Genomic DNA, 18386 nt, shown 5'->3' on the forward strand with positions numbered 1-18386 from the left:
AGCAGCATACCTCAACGAAAAAGGTAAGGTACCAAAGCTGTGATGCAGAGGAACCGAAGCTCTTCTCCCATCCCAGCTCACCAGAGGGAGGAAGAAAAACAGAAAGGGAAGGGGGTGGAAGCCTAAGACTGCTGAACACCCAGTCCTGGAGCATGAACCTGTATTATATGGTGCTCTGGAGATTAGTAGGGTTGGAAAACTAACACAGGCAGAACACTTGGAGAGACTGAGATTACAGCTGCTTATGGAGAACAGATACGCACAACCAGCCACTCTGGGACAAAAGAAAGGCAGGCACTCTGAGAGACTTCACAACAGCGAGAGGGCTGTTAAAGGGGCAAAAAGATTGCACAGAGTTTGGTGCTCAGGAGAAAGGACAGGTGGACAAAATTGTCCAGGCACACTGCTCAGGAGGTTGGGAACTTCCAGGAGCTTCAGGCGCTCTATCCCCCTGACTGGCTATGCAGCTCGAGGACCCCAACCATGACATGCAGCCTGCTGCACTTCTGCCCAGCAGGTACTGGCTCACAAACAAGCTGCCCCCAACATTGCGCCAGGCCAGCTAGAGGCTGGCCCCACCTACGTCACCACAAGTGCAAAGCATTAGAGGCTTCTCCTGTGAGCTTGGCCCACTGGCCCTAGCAGAGGAGACAGGCACTGCAGCCGGGAAACAGGAAAGACCTCTGTCCTCCCTTCAGACACCACTGCTGCTCCCCTGTGACTCCACAATCGCTCCAGGAGCTGAGCAGCTCCAGAGAGTAGGGTTTCAGGGCACTAGAGGGCACCACCTACAAATATGAAATGTCAAAAAACCTGGTTGAAACCAAAATCCCACAAACACCAGAAAGAGGGCCAAATGAAACTGAACTCATCAATCTTCCTGAAAGATACTTCAAAATAAAAAACATGCAACTAAAAATATTCTTCTGGTTGTCAAGACATTTATATATGTTCATATTTACTGAATCAGAAGTAATAGTGCAAGGCCTTCATCTGAATTGCAATGAGTTTTCATATGCATTTTAGGTAACTGATTTTAATGGAACCATATCATGATTTCCCATGTTTGAAAAATTTAGGAAGAGAATTTTAAGATAGAGCACAGTAATAGAGCATTTCCTCATGCCTATTTTAGACACTGAAATTCTTCAATTTTCTCCCTGTGATCACCCATATATTTGTCTTCTTGAGTTCATTCACAGTTCATTCATTAAATATATGAAACTGAGGAGGAGATTAAAGGGGGCGGCATGAGAGGTGAGACAGAGGCTTCCTACTAAAAACACCTAAGACACGAAAATATAATTAAAACAACTAATCATGAAAGAGCAACAGGAAAGAGGGCTGTGCCAGACTGCATACACCTGGAGAAAAGAATAAACCTCAGGGAACAGGGCACCAACCCCACTCCCTTGCAACCTTTGACATTGCTCCAGAGGCTGAGCAGCTTGAGAGTGGACCTACTGGGCACTAGAGGATGCCACATATAAACATGAAACACCAAATGAACCTGGTTCAAAGTAAAATTGTAAATAAACCAGAGAAAGGGTCAAATGAAATCAACCTCATGAATCTTCCTGAAAGAGATTTCAAAATAAAAATCATAAACATGCTCATGGAAGTACAGAAAAATATTCAAGAATTCAGAAATAAATTCCAGACGGAGATACAATCATTACAGAACACAGCATCAGAAATGAAACATATAATGGAAGGTTTTAAAAGCAGATTAGATACAGTGGAGGAGACTATAAAAGAAATATAAATTAGAGAAGAGGAATACAAAGAAGCTGAGAGAGAGAGAAAAAAGGATCTCTAAGAATGAAAGAACATTGAGAGAACTGTGTGACCAATACATATGGAACAATATTCATATTATAGGGCTACAAGAAGAAGAGAGAAAAAGGGATAGAAAGTGTCTTTGAGGAGGTAATTCCTGAAAACTTCCACAATCTGAGGAAGGAGATGGTCTCTCAGCCCATGGAGGTACACAGATGTCCCAACACATGCGACCCAAGGAAGACAAAGTCAAGCTATATAATAATTAAAATGGCAAAGATCAAGGATAAGGACTATTAAAAGTAGCAAGAGAGAAATAAGATCACACACAAAGGAAAGTCCATCCGGCTCACCATCAGACTTCTCAGCAGAAACCTACAGGCCAGAAGGGAGTGGCATGATATATTTAATGCAATGAAGCAGAAGGACCTTGAACCAATAATACTTTATCTGCCAAGATTATCATTCCAATTTGAAGGAGGGATTAAACAATTTTCAGATAAACAAAAGCTGAGAGAACTTACCTGCCACAAAACATCTCCAGAGTGTATTTTGGAGGGACTGCTATAGATGGAAGTGTTCCTAAGATTTAATAGCTGTCACCAGAGGTAATAAAACCACAGTAGAGAAAGTAGAACAATTAATTATTAAGCAAATGAAAATTAAATCAACTACCCACAAAGTCAATCAAGGGACAGACAAAGAGTACAGAATATGATACCTAATAAATAAAGAATGGAGGATGAAGAAGACGAGGACAAAAAAAGAACCTTTAGATTGTGTTTATAATACCATAGTAAGTGAGTTTAACTTAAGACTCTTAGATAGTAAGGAACTTAACCCTAAACCTTTGGTAACCATGAATCTAAAGCCTGCAATGGCATTAAGTACATACCTATTGATAATCACCCTGAATGTAAATGGTCTGAATGCACCAATCAAAAGACAAAGAGGCAGTGAATGGAAAAAAACACAAGACCCATCTTTACGCTGCCTAGGAGAAACTCACCTTAAACCCAAAGACATACACAGACTAAAAGTGAAGGGATGGAAAAAGATATTTCATGCCACTAATGGAGAGAAAAAAGCAAGAGTTGCAGTACTTGTATTAGACAAAGTAGACTTCAAAACAAAGAAAGTAAGAAGAGACAAAGGAGGACATTACATAATGATAAAGGGGGCAGTCTAACAAGAGGATATAACCATTATAAATATCTATGCACCCAACACAGGAACACCTACATATGTGAAACAAATACTAATAGATTTAAAGGAGGAAATAGAATGCAATGCATTCATTTTAGGAGACTTCAACACACCACTCCAAAGGACAGATCAACCAGACACAAAATAAGTAAGGACAACAGAGGCACTGAACAACACATTAGAACAGATGGATCTAATAGACATCTACAGAACACTACACCCAAAACCAGCAGGATACACATTCTTCCCAAGTGCACATAGAACATTTTCAAGAATAGATCATACACTAGGCCACAAAAGAGCCTCAGTAAATTCAAAAAGACTGAAATTGTACCAACCAGCTTCTCAGACCACAAAGATCTGAAACTAGAAACAAATTACACAAAGAAAACAAAAAGCCCACAAACACATGGAGGCTTAACAACATGCTCCTAAATAATCAATGGATCAATGACCAACTACAAACACAGATATATGGAAACAAATGACAACAATAACCAACACCACAAAATCTGTGGGATGCAGCGAAGGCCATGCTAAAGAGGGAAGTATACTATAATACAGGCTTCCATCAGGAAAGAATAATAATCCCATATGAATAGTGTAAACTCACAATTAATGAAACTAGAAAAAGAACAAACTGAGGCCAAAAGTCAGTAGAAGGGACAAAATAAAGATTGGAGAAGAAATAAATAAAATCGAGAAGAATGAAACGGTAGAAAGAATCAATGAAAGAAGGAGCTGGTTCCTTGAGAAAATAAACAAAATAGACAAACCCCTAGCCAGACTTATCAAGAAAAACAGTGAACACACATAAGCAGAATCAGAAATGAGAAAGGAAAAATCACTACGGACACCACAGAAATAAAAAGAATTATTAGAGAATACTACGAAAAATTATATGCTAACAAATTGGATAACCTAGAAGATATGGACAACTTTCTACAAAAATACAACTTTCCCAAGACTGACCCAGTAAGAAACAGAAAATCTCAGCAGACCAATTACCAGAGCAACAAAATTGAACTGGTAATCAAAAAACTACCCAAGAACAAAACTCCTGGTCCAGATGGACTCACCACTGAATTTTATGAAACATTTAGTGAAGACCTAAAACACATCCTCCTTAAAGTTTTCAAAAAAGTAGAAGACGACAGAATACTTTCAAACTCATACTATGAAGCCAGCATCATTCAAATACCAAAATCAGGCAAAGACACCACAAATAAAGAAAATTAGAGACCAATATCCCTGATGAACATAGATGCAAAAATACTCAACAAAATATTAGCAAACTGAACTCAAAAACACATCAAAAAGATCATCTATAATGATCAAGTAGGATTTATTCCAGGGATGCAAGTATGGCACAACATTCGAAAATTCACCAACATCATCCAGCACATCAACAAAAAGGACAAAAACACATGATCATCTCCATAGATGCTGAAAAAGCATTCAACAAAATTCAACACCCATTCATGATAAAAACTCTCAACAAAGTGGGTATAGAGGGCAGTTACCTCAACACAATGAAGGCCATATATTACAAACCCACAGCCAACATCACACTGAACAGTGAGAAGCTTTTCCTCTGAGATTGGGAACAAGACAGGGATGCCCACTCTCACCACTGTTATTCAACATGGTACTAGAGGTCCTAGCCATGGCAATTAGACAAAACAAAAAAATACAAGGAATCCAGATTGGTAAAGAAGAAGTCAAACTGTCACTACTTGCAGATGACATGATATTGTACATAAAAAACCCTAAAGAATCCACTCCAAAACTATTAGAACTAAAATCCAAATTCAGCAAAGTTGCAGGATACAAAACTAATACACAGAAATCTGTTGCATTCCTATATACTAATGATGAGCTCCTTTTACAATTACATCAGTAAGGATAAAATACTTAGGAATAAACCTAACCAAGGAACTGAAAGACCTATACCTTGAAAACTACAAGATGCTTATGAGAGAAATTAAAGAAGATATCAATAAATGGAAACACATCCTGTGCTCATGGATAGGAAGAATTAATATTGTCAAAATGGCCATTCTGCCTAATACAATCTACAGACTCAATGCAATCCTTATCAAAATACCAAAGGCATTCTTCAACGAACTAGAGCAAATAGTTCTAAAATTCATATAGATCCATAAAAGACCCCAAATAGCCAAAACAATCCTGAGAAGGAAGAATAAAGCTGGGAGGATTACACTCCCCGACTTCAAGCTCTACTACAAAGCCACAATAATCAAGACAATTTGGCACTGGCACAAGAACAGACCAATAGACCAGTGGAACAGACTAGAGAGCCCTGATATAAACCGAACCATATATGGTCTATTAATATACGATAAAGGAGCCATGGATATACAATGGGAAAACAGCCTCTTAAACAGCTGGTGTTGGCAAAACTGGAAAGCTACATGTAAGAGAATGAAACTGGATTATTGTCTAACTCCGTAACAAAAGTAAACTAGAAATGGATCAAAGGCCTGAATGTAAGTCATGAAACCATGAAACTCTTAGAAGAAAACATAGGCAAAAATCTCTTGAATATAAACATGAGCAACATTTTCCTGAACCCATCTCCTTGGGCAAGGGAAACAAAAGCAAAAAAAAATAAAAGGGACTACATCAAGCTAAAATCTTCTGTACAGCAAAGGACACTAATCAGAACAAAAAGGCATCCTACAGTATGGGAGATTATATCTGTAAAGGGCATATCCAACATTAGGTTAAGATCTAAAATATATTTAAAAATGCACATGCCTCAACACTCAAAAAGCAAATAACCCAATTAAAAAATGGGCAGAGGATATGAACAGACAATTCTCCAAAGAAGAAATTCAGATGGCCAACAGGCACATGAAAAGATGCTCCACATCACTAATTATCAGGGAAATGCAAATTAAAACCACAATGAGATATCACCTCACACCAGTTAGGATGGCCTACATCAAAAAGACTAGGAATGGAGCCGTGCACTCACTGGTGCTACTGCCACCGCCGCCCCGTAGTTGGGCGAGCACAGGGCGCACAGGCTGACATAGTGCCCAGCCCGGACATGGCCACGGGGTCCTCTGTGGGGGTGTGCAATGAATGGAGCGTGGCTCCCTAGGGGCTGATGGAACGTGGCGCTGTGGGTGGACGTAGCTGGTGTCAGTGGCTGGAATGGTGCTGGAGCGATCAAGGCCTGTGTTCTGAAGCCCGTGACGAGCCACATAGGAGATGCCACCCCGCATTGTCTCCCGCATGCACAAAGCAGTGTCACCAGAAGCCTTTCAATTCAAAAGACAATACTGAGAAACACTGCCCAGCGACAGTGAACCCATGGCATATGAAGAAAGCTTTTAAAGTCATGGATGAGTTAAGAAGTCAAAATTTGCTGTGCCATATCACAATTGTGGCTGAAGACATGAAAATCTCTCCTCACAGAGTGGCCCTGGCTGCCTGTAGTCCTTATTTTCACACCATGTGTACAGGTGAGATGAGTAAGAGCCGAGCCAAGAAAGTTCAAATAAAAAAGGTAGATGGCTGGACCCTGCAGATACTAACTGATTATGTCTACACTGCAGAAATTCAGGTTACATAAGAAAATGTTCAGGTCCTCCCAGCAGCTGGTCTGTTACAGTTACAGGATGTGAAGACAACTTGTGAATTTTTGGAGTCTCAGCTTCACCCTGTCAACTGCTTAGGAATTTGGGCCTTTGCTGATGTGCACGCCTGCACCAATCTCGTGAACAAGGCCAACACCTATGCAGGCAGGTGGAGTAGACCTCAGCTGAGTTTGAGATGGGGGATCTGGAATTCTGATGTGATTCTATAGTGATTTCTGGGAAGTTGTGTCACATTTTAGGATCTGGACTTTCTAAAAATATAGTTAAGATCTTATGGTAGCACTGTGTAATTAAATCGTGCTCATAAAGTTCTGAACTTAAAAAATATATGCAAATTGGTAAGAGGCCTACATAATAGAATACCTAGCTTTGTGCAAGTACTGAATCTGTATATATTTTTCTTTCAAATAGTCAAATTAATAAGTATATGAGAATTTGCATATGAAATTAAATCATTTTATCTCTGGGCTTATTACCTTTTCTTGCAGCCATGAAAACAATCTTGTGGCTTAAAAATCTTTAAGCAATGAAATCCAGTTGCCTTTAGGTAGAGTAGAAAACAGATCCCAAATATAGGCAGCTCTCTCCTTAGACACTGGTTTCTAGGACCTCCTGCTAATACCTTCTCCTGTGGCCCAGGGATGGTGTGCTGCTGTCATCAAGGAGGCCATCAGTTTAGTTGCTATGTAGGACCCTCCTCCATCTCTTCAGTTAGAGAAGAGAGACCCTTGTTACAGCTTTGGATATAGCTAAAGTACACAAAGTAACCTAAAGTTTGCTCTGAGTTTATAAAAAGTATGTATTAAAATAGATTATTAGGAAGTTTCTAATATTTTTAGCCATCTTTCTGTTAAGGTAAACCTGGTGGGAGCTAGAATCCACTGTTTCTACCCTGCTTCTGTGAGGCCCATGGAACACTTAACTATAGACCTTCCACGACCATTGTCCTTAATAAGCTCTGCAACCCTGACTTCCTACAGCCTACAAATGCAGAGACCCTCACCTCACACTGCTCCAGTATGCTTATACTGATGAGTAAAGGAATTTTGGCACACAGACCTGGATAAGGGGTGTGCGTGCACACATGTGCACAGACATTAGAGAGGAGTGGTATTCCCTGAGTCCCTATTGCATTTATCAAAGAAATGGTGCAAGATGGTAGTTGGGGAAAACCTCACACTACTACAGTAAAACATAGTAGGTCCAGTAAATTTGAGCTTTATAGAAGTACGTGGGTTGACCTGATTGGCCTATCTACCTTTTATAAAGTTGTTTCAGCAAGAAAATGTGATCTGAGTTCCAGAAAACTTATTAGAGGTAAACTTTTGGAACACAACCCTTCTGTAAGTTGGGGAATAACTATAATTGTAATGATGTTCATATAATCCTTTTGAGTGGGATGAGGCATTTTAAGAAAAATCAAAGACAAATTTGGATTCATTGATGTGTTCCAGTGCAGCCAATTCTGTTCTTCAGCTAAATAGAAAACACTGCTTTTAAATTCATAAGATCCTCTAACTGCTAGATATAATACGACTGTTATAAAACCAAGGAGGCTTGTCTATTTCTTGGTAGTTTTCTGCATGCACTAATCACTATTTATGTATCTTTCTTGGGCTGCTAGTTGTCTCCTAGTATTTGATAAACATTACTGACTCCTAAGAGACAAGGAGAGGGGCTGGAGGGAGAATTAGAATATCAGGATTAATGCAAAAGATGTCCACACATAGTTGACATGATGAAAACTCTTAGTTTTACTCATATCAGAACCAACTCATTTGCTTTGTTCTTAGGAGACAGATTTTATTCTTTATTTCTGTTATTTAAAATCTTAAGTATTGTACTATACTACAAAATATGAACAACTTTCCACCAGAATTAGAATACCTCTGTATCTTAGTTTGCAGAGTTCTTCTTCATAATTATGCCAAGAATTTTTCTTAGAAAAATTGTCACTTTCAGCAAAATTATAAAGAAAAATTGATTATTTTTAATGCACTATATCTTAATTCAAAGTCATTTTAAAGGATGTACTACTTTTATATCTTGCTTCTGAATCTTTTTACTCAAGTTTCCTAAGTTCATAAGTAATCTTTTTCAACACCTTATATTATAAAAAATTGCAATACATACAAAACTAGAATAGTATTCATCATCCAACTTTAAGAGTTGTCAACTCATGTATTATCTTTTTTCAAATGTACCCCTCTTTACTTTCCCCTGCTCTGCTATTTTTTCTATATGTAAACTTTCTAATAAAGCCTACTATGCATACAGAAAAGTATACACACACAAAGAAGACTAGGAACAACAAATGTTGGTGAGGATGCGGAGAAAGGGGAATCCTCCTACACTGCTTGTGGGAATGTAAATTAGTTCAACCATTGAGGAAAGCAATATGGAGGTTCCTCAAAAAACTAATAATAGAATTAACATTTGACCAAGGAATTCCACTCCTAGAATGTACCCAAATAAAAGAAATTCTCAGATTCAAAAAGACATATACACCCCTATGTTTACTGCAGCACTATTTACAATAGCCAAGATATGGAAGCAACCTAAGTGTCTATCAGTAGATGAATGGATAAATTAGATGTAGTACATATAAACAATTGAATATTATTCAGCCATAAGAAGAAAAAAAATCCTACCATTTGCAACAACATGGATGGAGCTAGAGGGTATTACACTCAGTGACATAAGCCAGGGAGAGAAAGACAAATACCAAATGATTTCCCTCATTTCTAGAGTATAACAACAAAGCAAAACTGAAGGAACAAAACAGTAGCAGACTCACAGACTCCAAGAAGGGTCTAGCGGTTACCAAAGGGGAAGGGGAGGGGAGGGGTGGGGGAGGATGGGTGGGCAGGGAGGGGATTGAGGGGTATTATGATTAGTACACATGGTGTGGGGGCATCAAAGGGAAGACAGTGTAGCACAGAGAAGACAAGTAGTGGCTCTGTGGCATCTTACTACACTGATGGACAGTGACTGTAATGGGGTATAGGGAGACTTGATAATATGGATGAATGTAGTAACCACAATGTTTTTCATGTGAAACCTTCATAAGAGTGTATATCAGTGATACCTTAATAAAAAAAAAAAAGTGAATCAGTGAGCTGTTGGTCAAATTCAAATAGCCTATTATATACATGGAACTGAGGAGTCCCCAAGAAAGAGGAGAAAAAAAGTGTGACAAAAAAATATTTGAATGGCCAAAATGTGTCCAAATTTGATTAAAACTATAAATCCACAGAACAAGAAACTCAACAAATCCTAAGTAAAAGAAACATGAAGAAAACTGCATTAAGACACATTACAATTAAATTGCTCAAAATCAGTAATTATAAGAAAATCTTAAAAGTAGTATCCTGGGGGTCAAAAACATCACAAGGGGAGCAAGTAGTCAATGGAACAACATCTTTTAAGCATCAAAAGAAAAAATGGTCAACCTATAATTCTATATCCATCCAAAAATATTCTTCAAAAATGAAGGCAAAATAAATCCTTTTTCTAATATACAAAAGCTGAAATAATTCATCACCAACAAACCCACACTACAAGAAATGCCAGGAGTCCTTCAGACAGAACAAAAAGGCTAACAGAGAGAACACAGATCTATACAAAGTGGTACTACAGGAGTCAATATATAAGACTGTTCCTAATTATTTAAATTTTCAATAGATAAAACTATTTAAACCAAAAGAGTAACAATGTAGTATAAGATTTATAACTTTGTAAAAGTAAACACATCAAGCAAAATGTGTAACAATTGCATACAGAGGTTGAGAAGAGAAAAACGGGAAGTATACTATCAAAGGTTCTTCTATTCATGAAGTACTGTAACACCACTCAGATATACTATGATATGATAAAGAGATATAGTATAAAACCTCAACATAACCACCAAATAACAAAACAGTGCTGTAGCTAATGAACCAACAAAGGAAATAAAACAGAATGATAAAAAAATTAATCAAAAAGAAAGCAAAAAACAGGAAAAAGGAAGTCAAAGAACACATGAGATAAGCAGAAAACAGCAAGATGATAGATTTTAACCTATCATAAAATCACTTTAAATAGTCTAAATACTCAGTTAAGAGGCAGATTTTATACACTTTACATATATTGAGACATATATATATATAGATAGATAGATAGACAATCTATATTCTTATCTATCTGCTCTAAAAGGTTGATGATTCCTTTGAAGGAGATCTGTATATGATGTTTCTCTGTATTGCTGGAATTGCCATGTAAAAGATTCTCAATAAATACAGAAGGGAGGGAAGGAAATCAGTCTACTGACTCCCAATTCACTACTCTTTCTTCTACAGGAACCCAGTATTATTATTTGTTCATTCAACTGCAGCCTCCTTAATTAAGGCATGACCACAAAAATCCAGATACGCTTCTACATAAAACACTTTTAATTAACAGCCTAATATTAACATATGCTTTTTTCTATATTTAATAATTTTTCTTTAGTAAACAGTGATTTGTAAAGAAGCAAGTGATGGCATTTTCTGTCTGCATACCTGAGCCACACTGATGCTAACATCCCAATAAGCCAAGCAAGGAGGAAATTTGCCAGCCAGGCAACCACCACACAAGTGATTCACAGAAATTAGGCTGTGACTACTTAAACAGCTGTCACTGCCACCACAACAGAGCTATTGGGATGACTAGAAAAGGACTTCATTACCTTCTTTCCTCTTGGCAATCCCTATTTTATCCTTCCTTTTTTTGGCATTAAATTAGAATGCTCCAGAGCATAGTATTAAAACAATTTCTTGAGAATTTTCACCTTGCTTAATAAGAGCTTCTCGGAGAGCAGGAGTTATCATAGCTCTTCTTTCACTGGCTTCATTCTTCACTGTGTTTCTGAACAAACTAGTTTCCTCTTCCTGCTGCTCCTTTTCTCTCTGTATTTAAAATAAAAGAAAGGAAATCCAGAATTGGCAACATGCAATAAAAGTAACAACACAACAAGCATGAACACGCAGCATGAATAAAAAGGTTCATCACAACCACATGGTCCACAGCCCTGTTCTCTCCAAAGTGAATACATTTCCAGTCAGACAATGACCTAAGACATGCCAGAGTCTTTTATTTCTTCAAAGAGTAAATATATACTCAAACACATACAAGCACAAAACAAATCTACAATCCACTTATCTAGATGTCAAATATTTTTATTAATCTGAGTATACACTGCCTAAATTCAGCAAGTTATTTCTCTTAATTTCAATTTCCTCACCTGAAAAAAGGGAAAAGATTATTTATGGAGCAGAACGTGCTGAAGATTAAATGAAGTAAAATCACCTGGCACAATGCCCAATTCATAATAGGAGATCAATATATTATAGCTATTACTGGTTAATACATCTGAGAACCCCAAAAAATAAGTCAAACAGAAGTGCTCTGGGCTGCCCAAACAATAATCTGCTCAGAGATCAAGATACTCCTCCACTTGCCAACCGAATAGCTCCTTTTAATGTGTCTCCAGTGATAGAAAGAAATCTGAAGGATATGAAATTAGTGTTTCCTTTTTACGTCCTTTGCCACTAGAAAATGTAGCAGCACACCTCTGATCACGACAAAAGGCCTAGCATTACACTTGTTTGTATTCTCTGAAAGCGCCTCTATATTACAAGATCACCCTCATTCACCCTTCACACAGATTCCCTCCTCTTTTTAAATCTTATATGTATATATACTTTTAAGTTATCCCAGTGTCTTTTTGGAAAATGGTAGAGCACTAATTAACAATTTTAAGACCATACATGAAGTCTGTATTAAACTTTAGAGGAGGCATTCATAAGATCTTACTAAGAGCTACAGAAATTCAAAATAACTCACCTTGGCGGCAACCCTACCACTGAGCCCTAGACTGCCCTCAATACCTATCCATTTTCAATGTGCAGCCCCTAGTGAATCAGTGAGCAGACTCAACAGTAATAACCCTTTTTCCCTAAAAATGAAAACACTTCACAGATGATACAATGTCTGAGATATGCACCAAACTAATGCAAAAGGGAGGACAGTCCACATTGGAAGCTGGGCAATGACAGGGATTAGCTACTTCTGTGAATGTTCAAAATTCTCTGTATAAAATATGTAACACAAGTAAGGGAGAGAACCAAGATGTTGGCATGAGTAGAGCAGCGGAAATCTCCTCCCAAAACCACATATATTTTTGAAAATACAACAAATACAACTATTCCTAAAAGAGAGACCAGAAGACACAGGACAACAGCCAGACTACATCTACACCTGCAAGACCCAGCGCATCGTGAAGAGGGTCAGATACAAGCTGCAGCCCGGCGGGACCCAAGCGCCCCTCACCCCAGCTCCCAGAGGGAAGACAGGAGTAGGAGTGGGGATGGAGAGGGAGCCCAGGACTGCTAAACACCCAGCCCTAGCCATCCGCACTGAGAACGCAGACACACAGTGCATATGTGGGGTGCTGGAAACTAGGGAAACAGGACGGTAAGACCTGTGAACGGATCCCCACAGCCGGCACACCTGGGACAAAGAAAAGCGAGTGCATTTTGAAAGACTTAAAGGGACAGGGACCCCACAGCTGGACGGAAGTGTCCCGGGACACTTAGCCCAGCAGCTGGGAATCCCAGGGAACACCAAGCGCCCTAACACCCTGGGTAGCAGCAAAGTTCGGAGGCCCCTCACGGCGATAAACAGTCTCCCACCCGTGCCCCCTCCGACGCAGCTCCGCAATATTGGAGAAGCAGCCAGAGGCTGGCCATGCCCACAGCAACCATGGAGCTCCAGTTGCCAGGCAAGAATTAGAAACCCTGTCTGCATGCAGCTACCCAGCACAAGGCACGAGGGGTCGCTGTTCTCCCAGCAGAGTAAGGCCACAAACCAGCAAGAAGGGACTTTCTCTAAGCCAACACACACACCAGCTCCCCACAAATACCTCTATCACCATGAAAAGGCAGAAGAATTTGATACAGACCAAGATCACAGAGGCAAACCCTGAAGAGACAGCCCTAACAAATCTCCCTGAAAACGAATTCAAAATAAACTCATAACCACACTGATGGAGCTGCAGAGAAATATGCAAGAGCTAAAGGATGATGTCCAGAAGGAGATTACAGAAATGAAACAATCTCTGGAAGGATTTATAAGCAGAATGGATAAGATGCAAGAGACCATTGATGGAATAGAAACCAGAGAACAGGAACACATAGAAGCTAATGCAGAGAGAGATAAAAGGATCTCCAGGAAAGAAACAATATTAAGAGAACTGTGTGACCAATCCAAAAGGAACAATATCCGCATTATAGGGATACCAGAAGAAGAGAGAGAAAAAGGGATAGAAAGTGTCTTTGAAGAAATAATTGCTGAAAACTTCCCCACACTGGGGGAGGAAATAATCGATCAGACCACAGAAGTACACAGAACCCCCAACAGAAGGGACCCAAGGAGGACAACACCAAGACACATTATAATTAAAATAACAAAAATAAAAGACAAGGACAGAGTTTCAAAGACAGCTAGAGAGAGGAAAAAGGTCACCTACAAAAGAAAACCCATCAGGCTATCATTAGACTTCTCAACAGAAACATTACAGGCCAGAAGAGAATGGCATGAGATATTTAATGCAATGAAACAGATGGGCCTTGAACCAAGAATACTGTATCCAGCACGATTATCATTTAAATATGAAGGAGGGATTAAAAAATTCCCAAACAAGCAAAAGTTGAGGGAATAAACCACCTCTACAGGGTATTTTAGAGGGACTGCTCTAGATGGGAGCACTCCTAGACTAAACAGATGTCACCAGAGAAAATAAAATCACAGGAAAGCAAGCAGACCAACCAAATACTAACTAAAGGCAAAAAATAAAATCAACCATCCACAAAAGCAGTTAAAGGAAACATAAAAGAGCACAGAATAAAACAACCATCATATAAAGAATGGAGGAGGAGGAATAAGAAGGGAGAAAAATAAAGAATCACCAGGCAGTCTTTAAAACAGCTCAATAAGTGAGTTAAGTTAGACAGTAAGATTCTAAAGAAGATAACCTTGAGCCTTTGGTAACCACGAATCTAAAGCCTGCAATGGCAATAAGTACATATCTTTCAATAATCACCTTAAATGTAAATGGACTGAATGCACCAATCAAAAGACACAGTCACTGAATTGATTAAAAAAAAAAAAAGCACCATCTCTATGCTGCTTACAAGAGACTCACCTCAAACCCAAAGACATGCACAGACTAAAAGTGAAGGGATGGAAAAAGATATTTCATGCAAATAATATGGAGAAAAAAGCAGGTGTTGCAGTAGTATCAGACAAAATAGACCTCAAAACAAAGAAAGTAACAAAAGATAAAGGACATTACATAATGATAAAGGGCTCAGTCCACCAAGAGGATATAACCATTATAAATATATATGCACCCAACACAGGAGCACCAACATATGTGAAACAAATACTAACAGAATTAAAGGAGGAAAGAGAATGCAATGCATTGATTTTAGGAGACTTCAACACGCCACTCACTCCAAAGGATAGATCCACCAGACAGAAAATAAGTAAGGACACAGAGACACTGAACAACACACTAGAACAGATAAATGGACCTAACAGACATCTATAGAACTCTACATCCAAAAGCCACTATTTACAGTAGCCAAGAAATGGAAGCAACCTGTGTCCATCAGTAGATGAATGGATGGGGAAGATGTGGTACGTATACACAGTGGAATACTATTCAGCCATAAGAAAAAAACAGATCCTACCATTTGCAACAGCATGGATGGAGCTAGAGGGTATAAATAAGCCAGGCAGAGAAAGACAAACACCAAATGATTTCACTCATATGTGGAGTCTAGGAAAAAGGAAAGACTGAAGGAACAAAACAGCAGCAGAATCACAGAACCTAAGAATGGACTAACAGTTACTAAAGGAAAAGGGACTGGGGAGAATGAGAGGGAAGGGAGGGATAAGGATGGGGAAAAAGAAAGGGAGTATTACGATTAGCATGTAAAATGTGGGAGGTATGGGGAGGGCTGTGCAACACAGAGAGGACAAGTAGTGATTCTACAGCATCTTACTACACTGATGGAAAGTACTGTGATGGGGTTTGTTGGGGGGACTTGGTCAAGGGGCGACCCTATTAAACATAATGTTCGTTATGTAATTGTAGATTAATGACAAAATGAAAATAAAAAATAAATAAATAAATACAAATAAATAAATAAAATGTAACACAAGTTAAAAACTTTTAAACAAATTAAAAATTAAAAAAAAAAAACAGGTAAACCAGTGAAACCCAGAGTTAACTTCTCTACCTTCTCTGTTACTCCAGGGACTTGCCCTAAAATATGAAATCAGTGAAAAAGCACTTTTAAGCATCAAATGTAAAAAATGAGAAACAAGCTCACAATTCTGTCATAAAAATAAGTAATCCAAATTATGAAATACAATCTTAATGCAGTTAATGAACAATTTTCCTTCTGTTAACAAGAGTTCTCAACTCTTCATTTCCAGATGGAACTGAAAAAATTTATAAGCAAACATTAATGAGTCATTCTTGTCTATTATAAAAGTAATCAGTTTAATGTGGGACATTATATACAAAAATTAAAAGGCCCCAGTTACATTATAAAATATTTAAAAATAAAAGAATTCTTTGGCTTTTTTTTAAGTCTATTTCAGACCTAAAAGCAAAGATGTAAAATTGAAAAGGAAAGGAAAGGTAGGGGAAAATAAAGTGACCATGACCTTGAGAGCATTAAATGTCTCGGAAGTAATTCCCTACTGTGGGGAAGTTGGGGTTCCTATGGCCAGGATCCTCACTGAACTTAAACCACTTGATGATTTAACTGGCTGGTTACTGGGCTACCACTTCCACACCTTTAGGCAATAAGCTATTATTGCACTATATAGAGAGCTTGGCCCAGTGCTCTGGGCAGAGGCATAGACACTAGTGCTTGACCTACCACTGGGAGAACAAGCTGGGTAATAAACCCTTTCACCCTAAAGAAACATTTGACTGTCAATTCTTTGGTCACACTGAATCCACAGCGATCTTGCCAGGGACTGAAACCCATGGGCAAGACAACTGGCGAAAGTTGGCAGGGTTCATTCTTGACCAAGGAAAAAGACAAGCTGCCCTTGGGGGAGGGGTGATTCAGCAGGCTGGCCCTATGAATGGGGAGACAGTGGACTGTCCCCCAATGGGTATGTGGTCTGAAGTGGCTTGCCTCCTAGAGGACTGAGCACCACCCCAGGACTAGAGGCAAGTGGGGGTGATACCTGAGGCAGTAAGGATAACCCTTGGTATAGTTAAGTAGGTCTTTTGATAGCCAGACTGTGCCCATGAGGCAGAGGGGACTGCGGTTTGGCTGCCTCTCACAGTATTAAAAAGTCTACAGAAGAGGAAAAGCACCTGAAAAAGACCCAAGAAATGGCAGCACGAGAATGTGAGCTGCAAAATTCTGTAGATTCCCTGAAGAAGGAAATGGCATTGATGTGACAGAACACAGAATGAGAACACTGGCAGCAAGGTGACACTGAAAAGCTAAGATTCCTTACAGAATGAAACAGCAGCGCTGCCGGATGCTCTGAAGGAGGAAAAAGCCGTGAATGAAAAAGACAAAATCCTGAGGGAAGCAGAGGTGGGGGTGGCATGAGAATGCCAGCTGTGAAGCACTGAGGTGAAGGTAAGAGTTTCTAAAGACTGAGCTGGTATTGCTGTGAGGCACAGTTAAAAAGGTAAAGGTTGTGGCAGAGGAGGCACTAAGGGGAGGGGAGAGAAAGGGGCCATCAGCCACAGAAATGGAGGAGCTGGGGAAGGATGAAGGGGTGGTGCCGGAGTCATTGGAACCTCCTGTATTGAAAGAACGCCTGGTGGTTGTAAAAACAAAAACCCAGCGAGCTGGACAGACAAGATGGCACCATGAGTAGAGCAGCATAAATCTCCTCCCAAAACCACATATATTTTTTGAACATACAACAAATACAACTCTTCCTAAAAGAGAGACCAGAAGACACAGGACAACAGTCAGACTACATCCACACCTGCGCGAACCCAGCATCTCTCGAAGGGGTTAAGATACAAACCGCAGCCCAGCAGGACCCGAGCGCCCCTCACCCCAGCTCCCAGCAGGAGGAGAGGAGTAGGAGCAGGAAGGGAGAGGGATACCAGAACTGGTAAATAGCCAGCCCTAGCCATCCGCACCAGAGCGCAACCACAGCACATGCATGGGTGCTGGAAATTAGGGAAACAGGACAGTAAGATCTTGTGAGCAGGTCCTCACAGCCGGCGCCCCTGGGACAAAGAAAAGCGAGTGCTTTTTGAAAGTCTTAAAGGGACAAGGACTCCACAGCTGGACGGAAGCATCCGGAAACACTTAGCCCAGCAGCGGGGAATCCCGGGGAACTCTGGGCACCCTGGGCACCCTAACCCCCTGGACAACAGGGCAGCTCCGAGGCCCCTCATGGAGATAAACAGCCTCACGGCCGTTCCCCTGCAATGCAGCTCCGCCATATCGTAGCAGCAGCCCAAGGCAGGCCATGCCAACAGCAACACCGGAGCTAAAATCCACAACGGCAGGGCAAGAATCAGAAGCACCATTTGTGCACAGCTGCCCAGCACAAGCCACTAGAGTTCACTGTTCTCCCAGGAGAGGAAGGCCACAATCCAACAAGAAGGGACATCCTCACAGACATCACTTGCACAAGCTCCACAAACTATCTCTATCACCATGAAAAGGGAGAATTTGAGACAGACCAAAA

General features: G+C 39.8%; 1 protein-coding gene across 8 annotated transcripts in view; it reads right to left on the reverse strand.

Moving 5' to 3' along the window:
* LOC108394392 (S-adenosyl-L-methionine-dependent tRNA 4-demethylwyosine synthase TYW1) overlaps window positions 1–18386 on the reverse strand; it is a 343841-nt gene that overhangs the window by 248823 nt on the left and 76632 nt on the right. For all 8 annotated transcript variants that reach the window (XM_037002495.2, XM_073215219.1, XM_073215218.1 and 5 more), the window contains one exon: window positions 11422–11539. In XM_037002495.2, the coding sequence (XP_036858390.1) occupies window positions 11422–11539 (118 nt within the window). The remainder of the gene's footprint in view (window positions 1–11421; window positions 11540–18386) is intronic.

This window comes from Manis javanica, chromosome 10, assembly GCF_040802235.1.
Source record: "Manis javanica isolate MJ-LG chromosome 10, MJ_LKY, whole genome shotgun sequence".
Classification (NCBI taxonomy): domain Eukaryota; kingdom Metazoa; phylum Chordata; class Mammalia; order Pholidota; family Manidae; genus Manis; species Manis javanica.